This window comes from Mizuhopecten yessoensis, unplaced genomic scaffold (assembly GCF_002113885.1).
Source record: "Mizuhopecten yessoensis strain PY_sf001 unplaced genomic scaffold, ASM211388v2 scaffold10841, whole genome shotgun sequence".
NCBI lineage: Eukaryota > Metazoa > Mollusca > Bivalvia > Pectinida > Pectinidae > Mizuhopecten > Mizuhopecten yessoensis.
Window position 1 is genome coordinate 391,303 of NW_018408748.1, and position 18,645 is coordinate 409,947.

The window sequence follows — 18,645 nt, forward strand, 5'->3', positions numbered from 1 at the left end:
AGTAGCCAGTGACTTAATCAGAAACTGCTGAGGCCTTGGATATATACTGTATACAAAAAATAAATTAAAACACAGGAAAAATAAATTAACAAAACAGCTATATATCTATAATAGGTTTCCATTTTCTCCAACCTGTTTCAAATTTCATTTTGACATGCTCACTTTTAACGTTATTAATATAGTTTTAGACAATGAAATGATCTTTTATAACATTAATTAGTGCATTGAGATTTAAAGATTTGCAGAGACATCTAGTCTTGTATATATAATGCTTGATAAGAATTCAAATTTCATTATCAACAAAGCTGGAAAGGTGTGAAACTATTCCAAAAAGGAAGGATTCCTTATTAAATGAAAACGGGATAAAAAATAGATCCAGCAGAGTTTCAAATCTCTGCAGTAATTTCTGCACTTCTCGACATTACCAAAGACAATGAATTTTTGTTTCATGTTCTATATTACACAAAGTACATAACAGACTAGGGGTTAAGTTAATTTTAAACAGAAAGGTGTTTGTTGCCAAAATGTGATGTAAAATTCTGACTTGGAACAACTGTAATTTTGCACTTTTTGTTACTGTAAAAGGAATCATGAAATTTTTTGTCCATTTTTCATTATCAAAGTCAAATTCATGTTTCCATTTATTGATCCCTGTAGGTGTTGAATCTGGAGCAATAATATAGTTATAAAAATCTTTAACCCCTTTTCTACTCTTAAATTTTTTTTCAAGGAGAAGAGGTATAAAAGGTTGGAAAGGTCTTTCTATAGCTATCTGAGAGTCAAATTTCCTAACTAAATGCTTGACAGCTGAGACTAGCCCTTGGTACTGAAGAAAGTTTGTATGGATATGGAAATTAAACTGGAACTCCTCAAGTGAATAGAAAGTCAAGCTGTCAGAATTTTTAACCAGGTCATTCACTGTAAATATTCCTGCCTCAAACCAATTTCGATAAAAAATAAAATTATTACCCACTTGAATATCTTTGTTATACCATAGGGGAGTTTTTAACATTAACTACCGAGTTATTTATACTGACCACCGTGTTATATATACTGACTACCGTGTTATATATACTGACAACCGTGATATATATACTGACTACCGAGTTATATATACTGACTACCGTGTTATATATACTGACTATTGTGTTATAGACAACCGTGTTATATATACTGACTATTGTGTTATATATACTGACTATTGTGTTATATATACTGACAACCGTGTTATATATACTGACTACCGTGTTATATATACTGACTATTGTATTATATATACTGACTATTGTCTTATATATACTGACTACCGTGTTATATATACTGACTATCGTGTTACATATACTGACTATTGTGTTATATATACTGACTATTGTGTTATTAATACTGACCAACGTGTTATATATACTGACTACCGAGTTATATATACTGACTACCGAGTTATATATACTGACTACCATGTTATATATATTGACTATTGTGTTATATATAGTGTCTATTGTGTTATATATACTGACTATTGTGTTATATATACTGACCACCGTGTTATATATACTGACTACCGAGATATATACTGACTACCGTGTTATATATACTGACTGCCATGTTATATATATTGACTATTGTGTAATATATAATTAATGACCTTGACTAATTCTCAAGGTCATAGGGTCTGATGTTTAAAAGCCTTAAAAGACTTCTTATTAATAATTAATAGGCAGAGGACGTTGATATTTGGCATTTAGATGGCATACCGAGAGGTTGTCAAAACGAATGACTTTGGCAGCTTACTTTCAATGCCACAGGGGTCAAATGAATGAAAAAAAACCCAACCTCCTAATGAATAACCAGGAGGCCTAACAGTATGATATAATGTCAGTAACTTGCCGATATGAAGGGCTAAGATCTAGTTTTTTCATATGAATGACACTTTGTACCGTTAGAAGTTGGAGTTGAGTGGACCTGCCAGAGATGAAGCCGAACATATTCCTTTCCAGCTTATCCAGTGTCTTACCAATATTAATGATAGTCATTAAGTTTACGGACTGCAATTTCCCGGGTTAAACCTTGAACCCCCCGCCCCTATTTTCAAGTATCACCATTATATTTGCCTCATTCATGCTAGTTGACGTTTTCCTTCTGCTAAAGCCCTGTTGAATATATCGACCAAATGTGTACTTATATTATTTATCAGTTCTTTAGAACTTCTGAGTGCATGACGTCATCATGTCTGGTCCCAGTGATTAATTTTCATTGGTTTTTCTTAGTAGTTTTTCAACAACATACGAATAACAGACATTTTTCTAAAATTTCTCCAACTCTTATAATTTTCGTTGTGGCCGGTTCCTGCGTAAAGAATCGGGCTAGAACTTCGACTTTGTCGCTGTCTCAGTCAGCCATCTGCTGAACATCTACGTTCAGTCCCTTTCAACCTGAAATTGCGTACTTTCTTAGTTTGAAATTTTCTGCTTCATGTAAGATAGGGACCTGAGAATTTTTTACAACTATAATTGGATCTAAACTAAGATGATCCGAGTAATTTAACATGTTTGAGGGATTTAAATTGACTTTCGGTCAAAAAACATGCCGCCCGCTCAATGATTATACATAATGTATACGAGATATAGTGATGATGTAAATGCAAGTATATAATTTTCATTTGTCAACTGGATGTATTTTTACTTGTATATTTCCTACGTATTTCAAGTTTTCGCTCAATCAATTCTTTATGTATCTTCTAGATAGCATTGAAGGACATATTATACATTCATTGAGTAACTCAAATCATAAATTCACAGATTGGAACCACCTGGGCGCAAGGAAACAGAGGCATTTAAAGCATCAATCCCTACCAAATGGGATTAACCGAAGCTTAGTATCGCATGTGTACTTTAACCCATCCGCATTAAAGCCATTTTGGTCTCTGTGGAGTATAACATATAGATAGATATAGATCTGCACCCAAAGTGACCGTGATGCACTACAATTGGACTTAGATGCAGCTGCTAGGTGGGAGCGGGACTGGTTGATGGCTTTCCATCCAGACAAATGCACAGTCCTTACAGTCTCACAAAAGAAAAAAACCCAGTTTAAACATGACTATATCCTCCACAATCACAAACTTGAACTGGTCTCTTCAGCTTAATATCTGGGCATTACACTCATACAGATAACATCATAGCTAATGGCAACAAATCTTAAGGCTTCCTATAAAGAAATTTAAAAACATCATGTCAGAACATCAAGACTCAGGCATATCTGGCGCTAGTTCGACCAAAACTCGAATATTCATGTACAGTATGGGACCATCACACAGTTGAACAAACTTCTAAAATCGAAATGGTCCAACGACGAGCTGCCAGATATGTCTGTAACAGGTACCATAGCATCAGTAGTCCTACAGATATGATAAATTCACTAAACTGGCCAACACTACAAGAAAGAAGACTACGCACAAGATTAATAATGTTCTACAAAATAGTCCATCAAATTGTAGCAATCCCATCTGCTATTCTCATACCATCAGACAGTAGAACCCGAAAAATCATACAGACACATTTCGACCAAAAAAGATACATATAAATTTTCATTTTTTTTCTTATACCATAACTCAATGGAATTTATTACCAATCCATACAGTCACTGTCACAACAGTCGACACTTTCAGAGAACAGCTCACACCAGCTGTTCTCCACAAATTCATTTAATTTTTACAAGCCTATGTACATAGTTTTAATCACAAGTTAAAATTTATGCATTCCAAATTCATTTTCATAATTTTTGGTAGTCTTGTAAATATATATATATAGGCCACGCTGCGCAAAACAGTAAACAATCTTCAGATCATTGAAGGACTACTGATAACCTAAAGGAGAAGAAGAAACGCCATACAGAACAAAGAGGCGTAATCGAACACAACTCATTTTGATTATTTATTCGAACGCGCCCATAATAAGAGCTCTTCAACCGGAAGCTAATATTTTAGTAAACAACACGTTGAAAACTAAACAGCTGGTGGTGAAATACAGGTAAAGGAGAGTCGATGTTGGCGGCATATCATTTTGATTTGTTTTGTATTTAGATAACATAGTAATGTTCTGTATTGATTGGTTCTAATGCAATAAAGGCATACAAACTGATACTATCAGAAACATGCCATTCTGCTATGGCGTATTTTAGTGAGACCCGTTTTGACAGCTGACTTGGCACAATACAATACTATGGTCTTATGGATATATCAAATGATATCATATATGGCTGTGCAAATACTTGACGTACGGACGACATTAGGACATATGTTTATACTGAAATGGATTGCAGCTCATTCGAATCTTTGTGTTCATGCCTTACTTAATTTACTGTTACCTTCAAAGTCCAGCAGGGGATCTCACAATGTCAATGTGTATCTCGGCATGTCTACTTTCAGTTTATATGGTGTATTAAGTTATTTAAACAGGAGGAGTCATTTCTTTGAGTGACAAAAAAGTCAATGGACATTACAGTCCAAAATGTTGATACATATGGAACTTCACAATATCATGGACAGTTATTATCTCTTTTCACATTCAGCTTCCATCCAGGGAAAACCTGATGGACATCAAACATGAAATTGTAAATCATAAGTCAACCAGAAGTTGATCCTCTGATTAAACAGTAAAATCTAAAGAGTGACTTCCACCGTCTATGACTGTCTATGGTCATTAACCCATAAAGCTGTGATAACGTATAGCTTTTGATGACGAGGCAATCTTATATACATTTTGTATATCGTGTCATCAGACCTACAAACCGGTCCTATGCTATGCCAACTAAAGGGGCAAAATCAAAAGTGTCAAATTGGTAAGATTTCATATAATCAACGCCTCATAGGATTATAATGTTATCACAATCAGTTGTTTTTCTCCGGATACTCCAGTTTTCCTCCATGATCACCAAAACCTGACTCATCCTTGAATGACCATGGCCCACTTGTATAAACATCTCAACTCTTGAGATTTCCTCAAGTCTAAGATTTCCCATAGACAATACATTGCTTGAGATTTCCCTTAACTTTGAGATGTTTTATACAAGTAGGCCCTGATGAGCTGTTGTAATAGGATATAAAGCACAAACAAGCATGCTTAAGTAGATTACATGCTACAAGTACCTACTTTTATTTTGCAGAGAGAAGGAAATCGGAACCACAGCAAAAACTATTTTGGTCTACAAGTTATAACACGATTAATCCATTTTCCATTTGATTATTATCCTTGAATATTACTTGCTTCTAGATCTATCATCGTTCATTTCAGATAGCACCAGTGGTTAACAAAAATGGCGACCAAACAAAATCAAAGATCCGCAGAACAAAACATCCCAATAGACGTACATTTCAACAAACTACTGGGTAATTAAATTCTATACCTTGATTGTGGTCAGGAGAAGATGATAGATAATGTTTGTGAACATTAACAAATAGAGAGTGCACAAAAGTCTCTTTTTTTTTTTTTTTTTTTTGGGAAGAGGATGTTATTCAGTATGTATCAAAAATATGTGTAAGCTCTTCCAAGGCAAAGTTCTCACTTCTGTGCATATTTAATTCACAATTCACTCATTTGCTTTGGTACATATATATAATAGACTACATATCCACTGAAGAACTTGGTAATTGCCAAAATACCAGGGTTAATTATAAAATTGACTTTTTTTGTGTAGATTGGCTGATCAATCGTCGCCACTGTACCCAGGAATGGCACACCTCGCTCGCTGTCATACGGCAGAATATCAACCAGGCGATACAGGACATGCCCGCCATGGAGGAAATCACACAACTCCTGGAGGGGACATGTGAGGAATTCTTATTATCTCATTGTAAACAATATCTTGTTTATCAACACAATAAAGTGATACTCACAAAAGTGAAACAAATTTCAAGCAGAAAGCATGGTTATTTACCGAACATAGCTAATTGTTATCGTTTTGCGATAAAATCAATGGTGTATTTAGATTGTGCTTAGTATAGATCGAGGTACAATTATAATGAGTATTAAAATGTAAATGGACGATGAAATCAATATAAAACTCTGCAAAAGTAGTGTGCTTCAATATATTGCTTCAAATTTAAGTGAAGTGGATTATTCTTATCATAAATAGATGAAACAAAATACAATATTAAAACTTGTTTTTTGTCACATGAAAAATTCAAAATCTGACATTTCATGAAATAAAATGTATCAAATAATATTTCTCACAGATGTCAACTACTTTCACTGTGTGAAGATTGTGGCAATGTTGAAGGACAGTGAGTCTGGAAAGAAGAACATGTTTGGACAGTATTCTTCACAAAAAATGAAGGTAAAAATGACCCTGATAAAGTTATTTTATATAACAACAATTGTTAATTCCAACTTACATTTATCATTCTTGTACGCCAAAACGTTGGTGCATGTAGGGTCTTAACCCTTTCACCACTGTAGACCACAATGGACTCATCCATATCAATGTATGGTAGAGTCTACTAAAGTTACATAGGGGTGAAAGGGTTAAATAATATGGGAGGAAACCGGTGTACCCGGCGAAACCCATGTGGCTCAGCAGTTCACCCCATGCCATTTCATGTCTGATCTGGGAATTGAACCCAAGCCACCTTTTTGAAAGCCGAGTGTATTTTCCACTTCCCCACTCGACCACCCCTCTGGGCATTATGTTGTATAAAAGAACAGTTTTACATTAGATGGTGTGCATATCAAAAAATTATGTTTGAAATGCTTGATTTGTTGGGTCCAATTTGTTTCAGGATTGGGTGGAAATCATCAGGATGTATGAAAAAGATGGAGTGTATTTAGGTAAAATATCTTACAAATTTATTGTCATGGAAATAATCATCAGTTTTAAAAATCAAGGACAACAAACATGATCTGCTTCATAGATATTAAGAACAACCAAGGAAATATTAAAAAATAAACAAAAACACTCAGTTCAGTGATAAAATACTGTCATATATAGTTGAAATATTGATTATGATATTGAATATTACTGTTTTTAAGGAGAAACAGCACAAATGATTGGGCGGAATGTAAATTACGAAATTCCAGCATTGAAAAAACAGATTGCAAAGTGTCAGCAAGTCCAGAAGGTAAGATACATACTATTACCTTGTGATGTGATATGGTTGATAATAATCAATGCTCAGTTGAATGAATTCATATTTTCAAAGAGACAAGCTATTGTTGATTATAACAATAATTTCGGGTAAATTTGATATAGAGTGAAGATTCCTTGAACAATGAATCTTTTTACCATTTTATGAAAAACATCAAATAATGAAACAGATTTTTTTTTACCAGATATCTGTAACTTTCCTTAGACTTACCATCGATTAAGTCCACCTCTCTAGAATGGGGTGTAATATTGCCTTACACAGATACACCTAGGTTTATTCTGACAACACACATAATATATTTACAGGAATTACAATGCTATGATAGTCATCTTGAATAATAATTAATATAAAACACAAACTTTCATTTTTTATAATTCACAGCACAATTTTTTTAAATAAAAAATTAAATATACAACATTTGATATAACGCTCTATCTAGCTAACATAAGCCTCTCTAAAGCGCTTTACAGTACATAGATATACAATTTTATATAGTCAATTTTATAATAATATGTTAATCAATACAATATTGAGGAATTCACAGTCCTATGCCACCTGGCTAATATCTCCATGTGTGTATGCCTGTGTGTGTGCTGGAGATGTATTGTGTTCTGTTTGTAGTGGGACCATGCTTCCAACAGTATCATTTATAGTGCCACCTCACTTGAATGCTACATCACAGATACCGCAACACCCACCCCAGACCATTTTATCCTCCACCTGGGTTGTTGGAGTTGTGTGGGCAGGAGAAAAACAATTTCTCTGAATATTTCATGCGACTTCGGGGGTGAAGGCCGGAGTTTTTACCACTCGACCAATCCGCCCATTTTTCTCCATTATTGAGTCTAAATCTGCTATGTGTCTATGGCTACTACATGTTTATAAACACTTTCAAGTGCATCACATTATAAATGGCCCATTAGGGTACACCCTCACATACGAGGAGGAACTAATGGAAATCATAGTCTAAGACTGCCATCCTCCCTCCTTATTGTAATAAATACTAATCATCTGTTGAATGCTCATTGTAGAGTAAGTTCTTGATTCAATAAAGCACTCTACACAGTGATTGTTGGGATACAACATGTTTTATCATTCATGCTGGACAGTCATTTTGCTGAACCTGATTTTTATGTTATTTTTATATATTGATATTGTTGTTGTAGGAATGTGACAAAAAAGAGGCTGATTACGTTGCCAAGGCTGCAGAGTTACGTAAGAAATACGACTCCAGGTGTAAGGAACTAGGAATTGTGGTGAGAACTGTTAAATGGTTAAATAATCTTAAAAAAGTCATTCTTGTGACAACTCTTTTTACATAATCTATTTATTAAAAGGATTTTGATATTCAAACTTGTTGAACAGTGTGACCAATAGTTATTAATTAAACTGCAGAATACATTTATCACATTTAAAATACCAAGGTACAACCACCTGTCTATAACTTCAACCTGTCTATAACTATTACCTGTCTATAACTACCACCTGTATATATCTACCACCTGTCTATAACTATCACCTGTCTAAAACTATCACCTGTCTAAAACTATCACCTGTCTATAACAACCACCTGTCTATAACTATCACCTGTGTATAACTACCACCTGTCTATAACAACCACCTGTCTATAACAACCACCTGTCTATAACTATCACCTGTCTATAACTACCACCTGTCTAAAACTATCACCTGTCTAAAACTACCACCTCTCTAAAACTATCACCTGTCTATAACTATCACCTGTCTATAACTATAACATGTCTATATCGACCACCTGTCTATACCTACCACATGTCTATAACTATCACCTGTCTATAACTACCACCTGTCTAAAACTACCACTTCTCTAAAACTATCACCTGTATATAATTACCACCTGTGTATATCTACCACCTGTCTAAAACTATCACCTGTCTATAACAACCACCTGCCTATAACTACCACCTGTCTATAACTATCACCTATATATAACTACTACCTGTCTATTACTATCACCTGCCTATAACTACCACCTGTTTATAACTATCACCTGTCTATAACTACCATCTGTCTATAACTATCACCTGCCTAAAACTACCACCTCTCTAAAACTATCACCTGTGTATAACTTCCACCTGTCTATAACTACCACCTGTCTGTAACTATCACCTGTCTAAAACTATCACCTGTCTATAACTATCACCTGTCTATAAGTATCACCTCTCTAAAACTATCACCTGTCTATAACTACCACCTGCCTTAAACTATCACCTGTCAATAACTTCCACCTGTGTATATCCACCACCTGTCTATAACTACCACCTCTCTAAAACTACCACATGTCTATAACTATCACCTGTCTATAACTACCACCTGTCTATAACTACCACCTCTCTATACTACCACCTGTCTATAACTACCATCTGTCTATAACTATCACTTGTTTATAACTACCACCTGTCTATAACTACCACCTGTCTATAACTACCATCTGTCTATACCTATCACTTGTTTATAACTACCACCTGTCTATACCTATCACCTGCCAATAACTACCACCTCTCTAAAACTACCACCTGTCTATAACTACCACCTGTCTATAACTATCACCTGTCTATAACTATCACATGTCTATAACTACTACTTGTCTATAACTACTACCTGTCTATAACTATCACCTGCCTATAACTACTACTTGTCTATAACTACTACCTGTCTATAACTATCACCTGCCTATAACTACTACTTGTCTATAACTACTACCTGTCTATAACTACAACCTGTCTATAACTACCACCTCTCTATACTACCCCCTGTCTATAACTACCATCTGTCTATAACTATCCCTTGTTTATAACTACCACCTGTCTATAACTACCACCTCTCTATACTACCCCCTGTCTATAACTACCATCTGTCTATAACTATCCCTTGTTTATAACTACCACCTGTCTATAACTATCACCTGCCAATAACTACCACCTCTCTAAAACTACCACCTCTCTATAACTACCACCTGTCTATAACTACCATCTGTCTATAACTATCCCTTGTTTATATCTACCACCTGTCTATAACTATCACCTGCCAATAACTACCACCTCTCTAAAACTACCACCTCTCTATAACTACCACCTGTCTATAACTACCATCTGTCTATAACTATCCCTTGTTTATATCTACCACCTGTCTATAACTATCACCTGCCAATAACTACCACCTCTCTAAAACTACCACCTGTCTATAACTACCACCTGCCAATAACTACCACCTCTCTAAAACTACCACCTGTCTATAACTACCACCTGTCTATAACTATCACCTGTCTATAACTACTACTTGTCTATAACTACTATTGAACCTTATTTGTTTGTTGGTGTAAGCCTGAAAACACTTCACACACAAAATAAATTTAGTACTGATATGTTTATGGATTTTTTTTGTATTTGAAGGGAAAGAAGATCAAGTCTGAATTATCTGCCCTTGTTAAAGACCTGCCAATGACTTTCAATAAGATAGCAGATTCTTCCAAGGATTTACAGGAGGCTGTTCAGTTTTATGGAGACTTTGTGAATTTTGTTATGAACAGGTGCACAAATGAAATCTATGATTAACTATAAAATATGTTAAATTGTAATTTAAACTTTTTAAATAAGATTCATGATATGGTCTCACGTGAATCACAGGTACCCAATATGTTTACTTCAGAATGAGATTCCCTTGAAATCTAACTCAATACTCCTTCTTGTATATTGAATAGTATAATGTCATGAACGTTTTAGTCCTCTTTTGTGTGAAAGTAACTAATTTAAACAGCAAGAAGAAATTATTTTAGTTTGAATGTTGGTGATAATTTTTTTTAACTAATTTGAAAGCCTAACAATTTTTTCTTTTTTCTTTTAAAGTTTTGCTAATTGTTTTTTTTTGTCAATTATCTTTATATATTTGAAGCCAAAAGCACCAGGAGACATGTGTGACAATGTTAAAATATGTCCAAAATTCTGGTGACACAACAACATACGAATGGAGGACAGGCACCAAGCCGGAGAAGGTCGAGGAGACGCCCATTTTGATTGATCTTGGCGACGAACAGGATCAACATGATGCTACTGAGAATGTACGTATTTATGTCCCTCAGTGAGTTTTCTTATATGCTAAATTTGTTAAGTCAAACTTATCTCTCATTTTGTTGTCAAGTTCTTACTGTAAATGAATTGATTTGATAACTGGAACAGTTCCAAATAGTGAAGGTAATGCATGTATAAGTTTGAGTTTAACTAATTGAAATGTTACAAATGAAAATGTGAATTTGGTTTTTATGAAATGTCAGAAACTTTTTATGGTATTTTCTCATGTTGCTACACTGTAGATTGATTGGGACATTGGGGCTGATGTTGAAGCAGACATTGATTTCGGTGAGGAAATTGACTTTGACATCTCCGAAATCACCGTGGAACAAGGAGGAACGGAGACTGAAGACCAGGTCCAGTGTAAACCTGTGTTATTGTAAAAACTCATATGTTAAATTAAATTCATTGTTGTTTACTGGTCCTCAAGAACAGAGTCACAAATATTTTATTGGAAATATGAATTTATTTTTGTGGTCATACAAAGTTTCTGACAGCTAGTTAATTAGGGAATTAAGATAAAATAGGTCACTCCCAGTCATAATATTTGACATACATGTATGTTTCCAAATGAAAGACTCATCCAGGACCAATTAAGAAAAAATAGGTAAATTTCCAGAGGAAAATTTGATATTTTTGAACAAATGTCACAAGGATCAATTAAAATTGTTAATAGTTTAAAACCCAATGATAGTTTAAACAACATATGATTTCCAAAGGGGAAAAAAGATGAAAATATAGAACAAATGTCACTCTAAGTCCCAATATTTCAGCCTCCTGGCCTTCTTCAAGGACGAAAGTCCACGATTGTTTCAAGTAACGTCAATCTTACTTATTCGTAGGTACAGAAAATGACGTACAAATGTATGACGTCACAATGACCCATTGACAGTTGTTCTAATGATATCTAAGTGATGCATCAATTGCCAATCTCAATTAAAATATCAACAGATTTAGAGGTTTTAAGACAATTTTGTGTACCCAATAGTTTAACCTATCAAGGTTGAGGTAAATATAAAAATAGTTCCTTCGTTTTGTGTTTCCAATTAATATGGGTCCTCCACTGTGATTGATGAACACTTTATATAAAGGGTGGATGTCTGTACTTTTCCTGATCTACAGAACCCAAGTAACCAGTCCTTGGAGCCAGATAGTGATAGTAACGGTATCGACTGGAGCGACACCGTCCTGGTCGAACATCCAAGCAAAGGTAATCTCTCCGTCAGTAGTTCTATAATATAGAACTTACTTGGTAGCATTTATGTAATGGGTTCATTTGCAAAAAGAACACAATTCCAAATATTTTGTCAATAAATTGTTCAACGATATTAAACAAGGAAGGCTCTGATGCTGATGTTCCATTTGTTATAAAATACATTTCTTGTAAGGTCGGACTTTGAAAGAGCAATCACACAAAAAAATGTTAATTACCCTGTGATTGGACTATAGGATATTTGTGAATTGTTGTTGGTTATAATTTATGGTCAGAATAAAGACCTATTTTTAACTAAAGGCAAACGGAATGAAAAGCAATATATTGGAGCTTATCAATAAATTTGCAATTTCTAATTTGCATTTATAAATACCATGAGAAGATTTCTAAGGGCTTCATTGAAGCAGTAAGCTAGAATATGATGTAATAGCAACACTTCTGAGACACATTCTATTAATTGATTTGCATATATTTTTATTCACAAAAAAATACCAGGAGAAAGAAATAATTTTCACCTAATACAATAACTGTAATGAAATTTGTGAACAAAAATGTGTAGAATACAAACATTTCCTTCAGGCATATTATGGATACTAAAATGCTACAATGTACAGGCACTACAATAATATATTTCGTGGATCTAAAGCTCGCATATTTTTCTTATCACAGGTGGGACAGAGGAGGGGGTCGCTAAGGGAGTGGACGCTCTGACCATACTGGACAATCCCGTCACACGCACCAAGTTTATGGATGACTTGATGGAGGTACAAAATAAAACATTGTGTCCATGTAACAAAGCGCATGATTAATTAAATTTAAATCACTACCTCCGCTAGGGATCGAACCCGGGACCCCTGGCTTACTAGTCTTATGCTCAACCGATCGAGCTAAAGTGAAGTTCTCTCTAGCCGAGCGATATATTGCGGCTAGTATTTACCAGGGTTACATCCCTACAACATCTTAGGTTGTTGTTACCGATTCATTGATTGATTTTGATAGTAATTATCTCAGTTTGATCATCTCCGTATAAAGTTGAGAAAATCTGTTGCTTTAAAGCTTGTATTACATTTTCCTTGCTCCAGAATGGTACACTGAGTGTCATCAATCGTCTTACAATCATTTTTGTAAATTTTATAAATCCTGAAATAAGTTTTAAATATTAACTTTTTGAGTCTACAATAGACAGTTAAAAATTGCCTCTACAAAAAGCTGTGTGGAATGTCTATATATATATATATGTAGATTACCATCCGGTTTGTGTGACAATCTTGTCCCTGTTGACAGCTGGAAGCGTTCCTGACCCAGAGAATCTGTGAGATGGATGGGAATAGAGATTTGGACATCATCAGCACCAGCCAGTTCCAGAACGCTCCTTCCTCTGTACAGGTCGACAAAAACAAGGTCGTAACCATGGCGTCGAAGGTCAAGGACATTCTCAGTCAACTGACCTCTGTAAAAATGCACCACTTACTTCTGATAAGGAATTCACCAAGGTAATGTACTTCTTGTAAAAAAATCATCGTATACTATTGCTTGTCAGTGAAACCTGTCTAAACAAACAATTAAACTGAATTTCTGTGTCATTGAAACCTGTATAAACTACATTACAGTATGTCAGGAAAACCTGTCTAAACCATACTTTCATATAGCAGAAAAAGCCTGTCTATACTGAACTATTGTGTAACAGACAAAACCCGTCTATCCTGAACTGTTGTTTATCAGACAAAACCTGTCTATACTGAACTATTGTGTATCAGACATAACCTGTCTATACTGAACTATTGTGTATCAGACATAACCTGTCTATACTGAACTGTTGTGTATCAGACATAACCTGTCGATACTGAACTATTGTGTATCAGACATAACCTGTCTATACTGAACTATTGTGTATCAGACATAACCTGTCTATACTGAACTATTGTGTATCATACATAACCTGTCTATACTGAACTATTGTGTATCAGACATAACCTGTCTATACTGAACTATTGTGTTTGGACAATTCCTGTCTATACTGATCTATTGTGTATCAGACAAAACCCATCTATCCTAAACTGTTGTTTATCAGACAAAACCTGTCTATACTGAACTGTTGTGTTTGGACAATTCCTGTCTACACTGAACTATTGTGTATCAAACAAAACCTGTCTAAACTGAACTATTGTATGACAGTTTTGTATTATACTGGTATAATTTACATACATATTACCTGTAATAATATAGAGTTTACTGTCATGTTTATGGAATTTTTCACATTGTTTTAGAAGTTTTATTACAAAATGGCTGAATGTCATTTTTGCTATTAAAACGAAAACCACTATCAGGTCACTTACCAGGTCAACTGTAAATGTCATGTCTGATCTACCCTCCTGTTTATTCCATCCTTATTTAGCTATGTAACTATCACATTAAACCGGGAGACAACGAAAGAGATTGGATTTTGAATCATGGTTGTTTCGATTGAATGATCGAAATTTCTTGAAATATGAAAGATCATTTACTCTTGCAAAATAAGGGAACTGCTTAAGTGTAAAAAAAACGGGTCCTAACCACTGTTGTCAGTGTTCTTGCATATTTTCAAATTAATAGGCTGATTTTATAATACTAGAGTTGTGTCTGTAAGCCACAACTGTAAAAAACTAAAACAAGGTTACTGAGGTCAAGGTCAAAGGTCAAGTGTCCATAAAGTCATTCAACATGCTGTACAGGGAACAGGGTGGTCAGATGGTGCAGTGGATAGCGCACTTGCCTTTCACCAAGGCGGCCCGGGGTTCCATTCCTCGATCGGACGTAAAAAGGTTGGGGTCACCTGCCCGACCACGTGGATTTTCTCCGGGTACTCTGGTTTCCTCCCACACTAAGACCCCCACGCGCTAACATCCGGGCCAAAAAGAGTGATTGATATAAGTTGAAATAACTTGTAACATAATTGTTGTAAAATAAATAAAGTTTTATCATACAGGGAACAAGGGTATGTTATGTTACACGACCCTAGCTGAAGTACGAACTATCTCAAGTATAGTAACGTGCCTTAGTTGTGAGTATATTACAAAAAGGACTTTTCTAATGCAGGTATGTGGACCGCCTGAGAGACTCCCTCAAACAGACACTGTCCCTGGCTGACAAGATGGTGTTCTACGAGAAGGAGATGATTGTGAAGAAGAAAGAGGTCTTGGAGGAACAGAGGCAGATGGAGCCCAAACTTGATGTGATAATCAAGAGAACGAAGGAGATGCAGAGTCAGGTCTGTGTATAAAGTCACTTATCCGACAATAGTGTCGGAACCATGGGGCAAGGATAGCAAAGTTTATGTGGAGAATGATCACAAACATGTCATAATTTAATGAATTCAGTCAAATGCCACTGTTTGTCACTGATTGGTGGATATTGAAAAAAGGCATGGACTTTGCTGAACGATAACTTATCTGGCAATAAGCCCACCCATATCAATTGCAGTTCAGTAGAAATGCCAAGAAATGCTGTTTTTATTTTTTCTAGTATAAGCCCACCTTCCTATTTTGAGTCAGAGATTCTGTGTTGGCCCCCTTCGCTTATTGGAGGATAAATACAGTATTAACCCTTCCACCACTGTAGACCATAATGGACTCGTCCAGATCAATGTATGATAGAGTCTACTAAAGTTACCTAGGGGTGAAATGGTTAATTCCAGAAATTTGTTTGGTGTTTACTTGATATGTATCATTGTTCATAAGAATGTGAATTGGCATATAAGGCCATGATTTAGTGCAAGAAAAAGACCCTCCTTAATTGATGTCATAGGAATATATTTCTATATTCCATAAACTGATGATAGGTATTGGAAATCTTTAAAACGATGTTGATAATTTTTTTAATTATTTTTTCAGATGGAAGGAGAAATATCCATAAAATACAAGGATAGACCAGTCAACATCATGGGGGAAATCAACATGATATGAAAATATTAAAATATGATTAATAATACAGACGATCCTCTGATATTTGGACTCTCTTTTTCTATATAATTAAGCCAGGACCCTCCCAGTAAGTTGGTAAGGTTGTGGGGAAATAATAGAATGTTCCTTCCCTCGGCCAATGAACGTTTGGATTTTTGGGAGATGGCACAAGATAAACTTATCAGGAAATATGAACCAATGGTCAGTTTTGGAAAGGAGGAGTAGGGAGCCGTTCTTGGATCTTCTGATGTAGAAAGTTTAAGAAAGGAGGAGAGGGGGAACCCTTCTTGGATCTCCTTGGATAATTGACCAATATGTGTAAAAGGTAAAACAAAGGTGTGTGTCTGTTTACTTCACTCTTTAATAATTTTGTTAATAGATGTATATCTTAAGTCCATTGCTACTCATAAGTACTTCCTAGACTTTCAGGATTGTGTAGGACACAGCAATCCCTCCCAAGGGTTTTCTTAATTGGGTAAAACCCGAGGTTTGTTAAAAATTTCACTCCAATTTGAATATCTTCGGGTCGGATTTCCCTATTCTGCACCTCTCGGCCTCATAGAGTACAAACTAAGAAAACATCGCAATTTCTGCATCGTAGCATCAGAAGGTTCTGTATATCGTGGCATCGTATCATTGTTGTGCCATTGTGACGTATGATAGAAATATCTTGCACTTCTTTCTGGCCCTGGACAGTTCTGTCATATACACAGGAATGAGGGGAAAGTAACATAAATTGTTAATCATTAATCTGGAAAATTAGTTTCCCAGAATTTCTCACATTACACCAGAAACTGATATCTGTATATCTTTGTTAATGAAAGTTTGATGCAGATATGATGCTAATCTCAAGATATTAAATATTACATATATTGAAAACTGTCGAAACTGTTGCTGATATGCAAGAAAAACAGTTATCAATCATTGACCATTTAGTATGAATCACTTAAGATTGTCTGAATCATTGTTCTCATTCTTATTATAATTCACACATTTATAACCTTAGTGGGGTTCAGAGAAAGAGGCTATACAAAGTTAACAAGTTTATGGTTGATGAAATATGAAATTACATGAAAATGATCTTTTTCTATAAGAGTTAGGTGTGAAATTATGTATGATTCTGGAAAGGGTAGATAGACTTATTAATTTGAGGACCTGTGTAAAATACTGGTATGTATGTGGTGGACGTGGTGTAAAGTACAAGTGTTTTGGTGAGTATTTGTGCGTGTGTGAATGTAAGTGTTAGTATGTGCATTATAGATCACATGTGGATGGCAGGTTTGAGTCAGATACATGTGTGTTCATGTGATGGTATTGATTTATTAAAAACTTTAATGCACACAATGTAGAATAATATATTTATTTGAAATAATACGGACCTGTATTGTAGGTATGGAATTGTGTATCAAAGGTATAAAATGTTTCATTTTGCAAACATTTATGTAAGACCTTTATTTATTTGACTTAGAGCTTCATCTATTTTGTTAATTTTTAGGAGTTAGTTAGAATTATTAATGTACAGACTGATATTCCCTGATGCAGTGTCCCTGCAACAACAGAAACTATATAAGGTAGGGAGTATTGTAATTTAATCCGTACATTATTTACTCATGTCCCTAGTTACGTTACATAAGGAGATCCGACAATATACAATGTACATGTTAACGTTGCTAATAAAGACAATGATAACATCTCATGTTTTGTTGCAAATTGATATTTATTTCTTTTCCTATAAAGCTTAATGTTACTCAATACAATTATCAATTTTCCCCAATTCAACCAAATAAAACCCAATACAAAAACATAGATACATCCTTGTTTTTTTTTTTTCATTGTTTTGCTGATTTCATAGATATTTTCTAAAAACCAAAGTCTTATAACAAGTTGTTGTTTTCACATTTTACGTTTATTAAATTAATTGAATTGAGTCATGGCTTGCTGTTTTTAATTAGATATTCATCGTACTATTTGTATTGTGTATCTGCATCAATTTATTAATTGATCCAATTAAACTAAAGAACCTATATACTCTGATGTTGTTGTGATGGATTCCCTACTTAAATTCAACTCTACTCACCCTCTGTAACCCTGCATACTTCCGGATATTCATTTGAAGAGTAAACGACCCCCCAACTTCCACCCATGTACACACAAGTGTGTTAGCTCTACATCCGAAGCCTGTTATTTGTATTGAACAAAATTGGGTGTTGCTAGAAAAAACAAGATAATACTGCAGTGTTCACAAAACCA

General features: G+C 34.9%; 1 protein-coding gene across 1 annotated transcript; it reads left to right on the top strand.

Annotated features, from left to right (window-relative positions):
• The first annotated feature begins 3,955 nt into the window (after positions 1–3,955).
• On the top strand, positions 3,956–18,091 carry LOC110462893 (CDK5 regulatory subunit-associated protein 3-like). The gene is made up of 15 exons (XM_021517131.1): positions 3,956–4,025; positions 5,289–5,383; positions 5,692–5,823; positions 6,230–6,330; positions 6,773–6,821; positions 7,023–7,111; positions 8,305–8,394; positions 10,570–10,706; positions 11,069–11,234; positions 11,487–11,600; positions 12,367–12,454; positions 13,127–13,221; positions 13,742–13,950; positions 15,533–15,704; positions 16,327–18,091. Exons 2-15 carry the CDS (start codon positions 5,311–5,313, stop codon positions 16,396–16,398), a joined length of 1,587 nt encoding a protein of 528 aa, XP_021372806.1. The 5' UTR covers positions 3,956–4,025; positions 5,289–5,310; the 3' UTR covers positions 16,399–18,091.
• Positions 18,092–18,645: the final 554 nt, after the last annotated feature.

What these genes read in the sequence shown, in the direction of transcription:
- LOC110462893 (XM_021517131.1), top strand. Translation starts at nt 5,311, where the DNA reads ATGGCGACCAAACAAAATCAAAGATCCGCAGAACAAAACATCCCAATA. An exon ending in ACAACTCCTGGAGGGGACAT is followed by an intron (nt 5,824 to 6,229) that starts GTGAGGAATTCT and finishes TATTTCTCACAG; the next exon opens with ATGTCAACTACTTTCACTGT. An exon ending in AACATGATGCTACTGAGAAT is followed by an intron (nt 11,235 to 11,486) that starts GTACGTATTTAT and finishes GCTACACTGTAG; the next exon opens with ATTGATTGGGACATTGGGGC.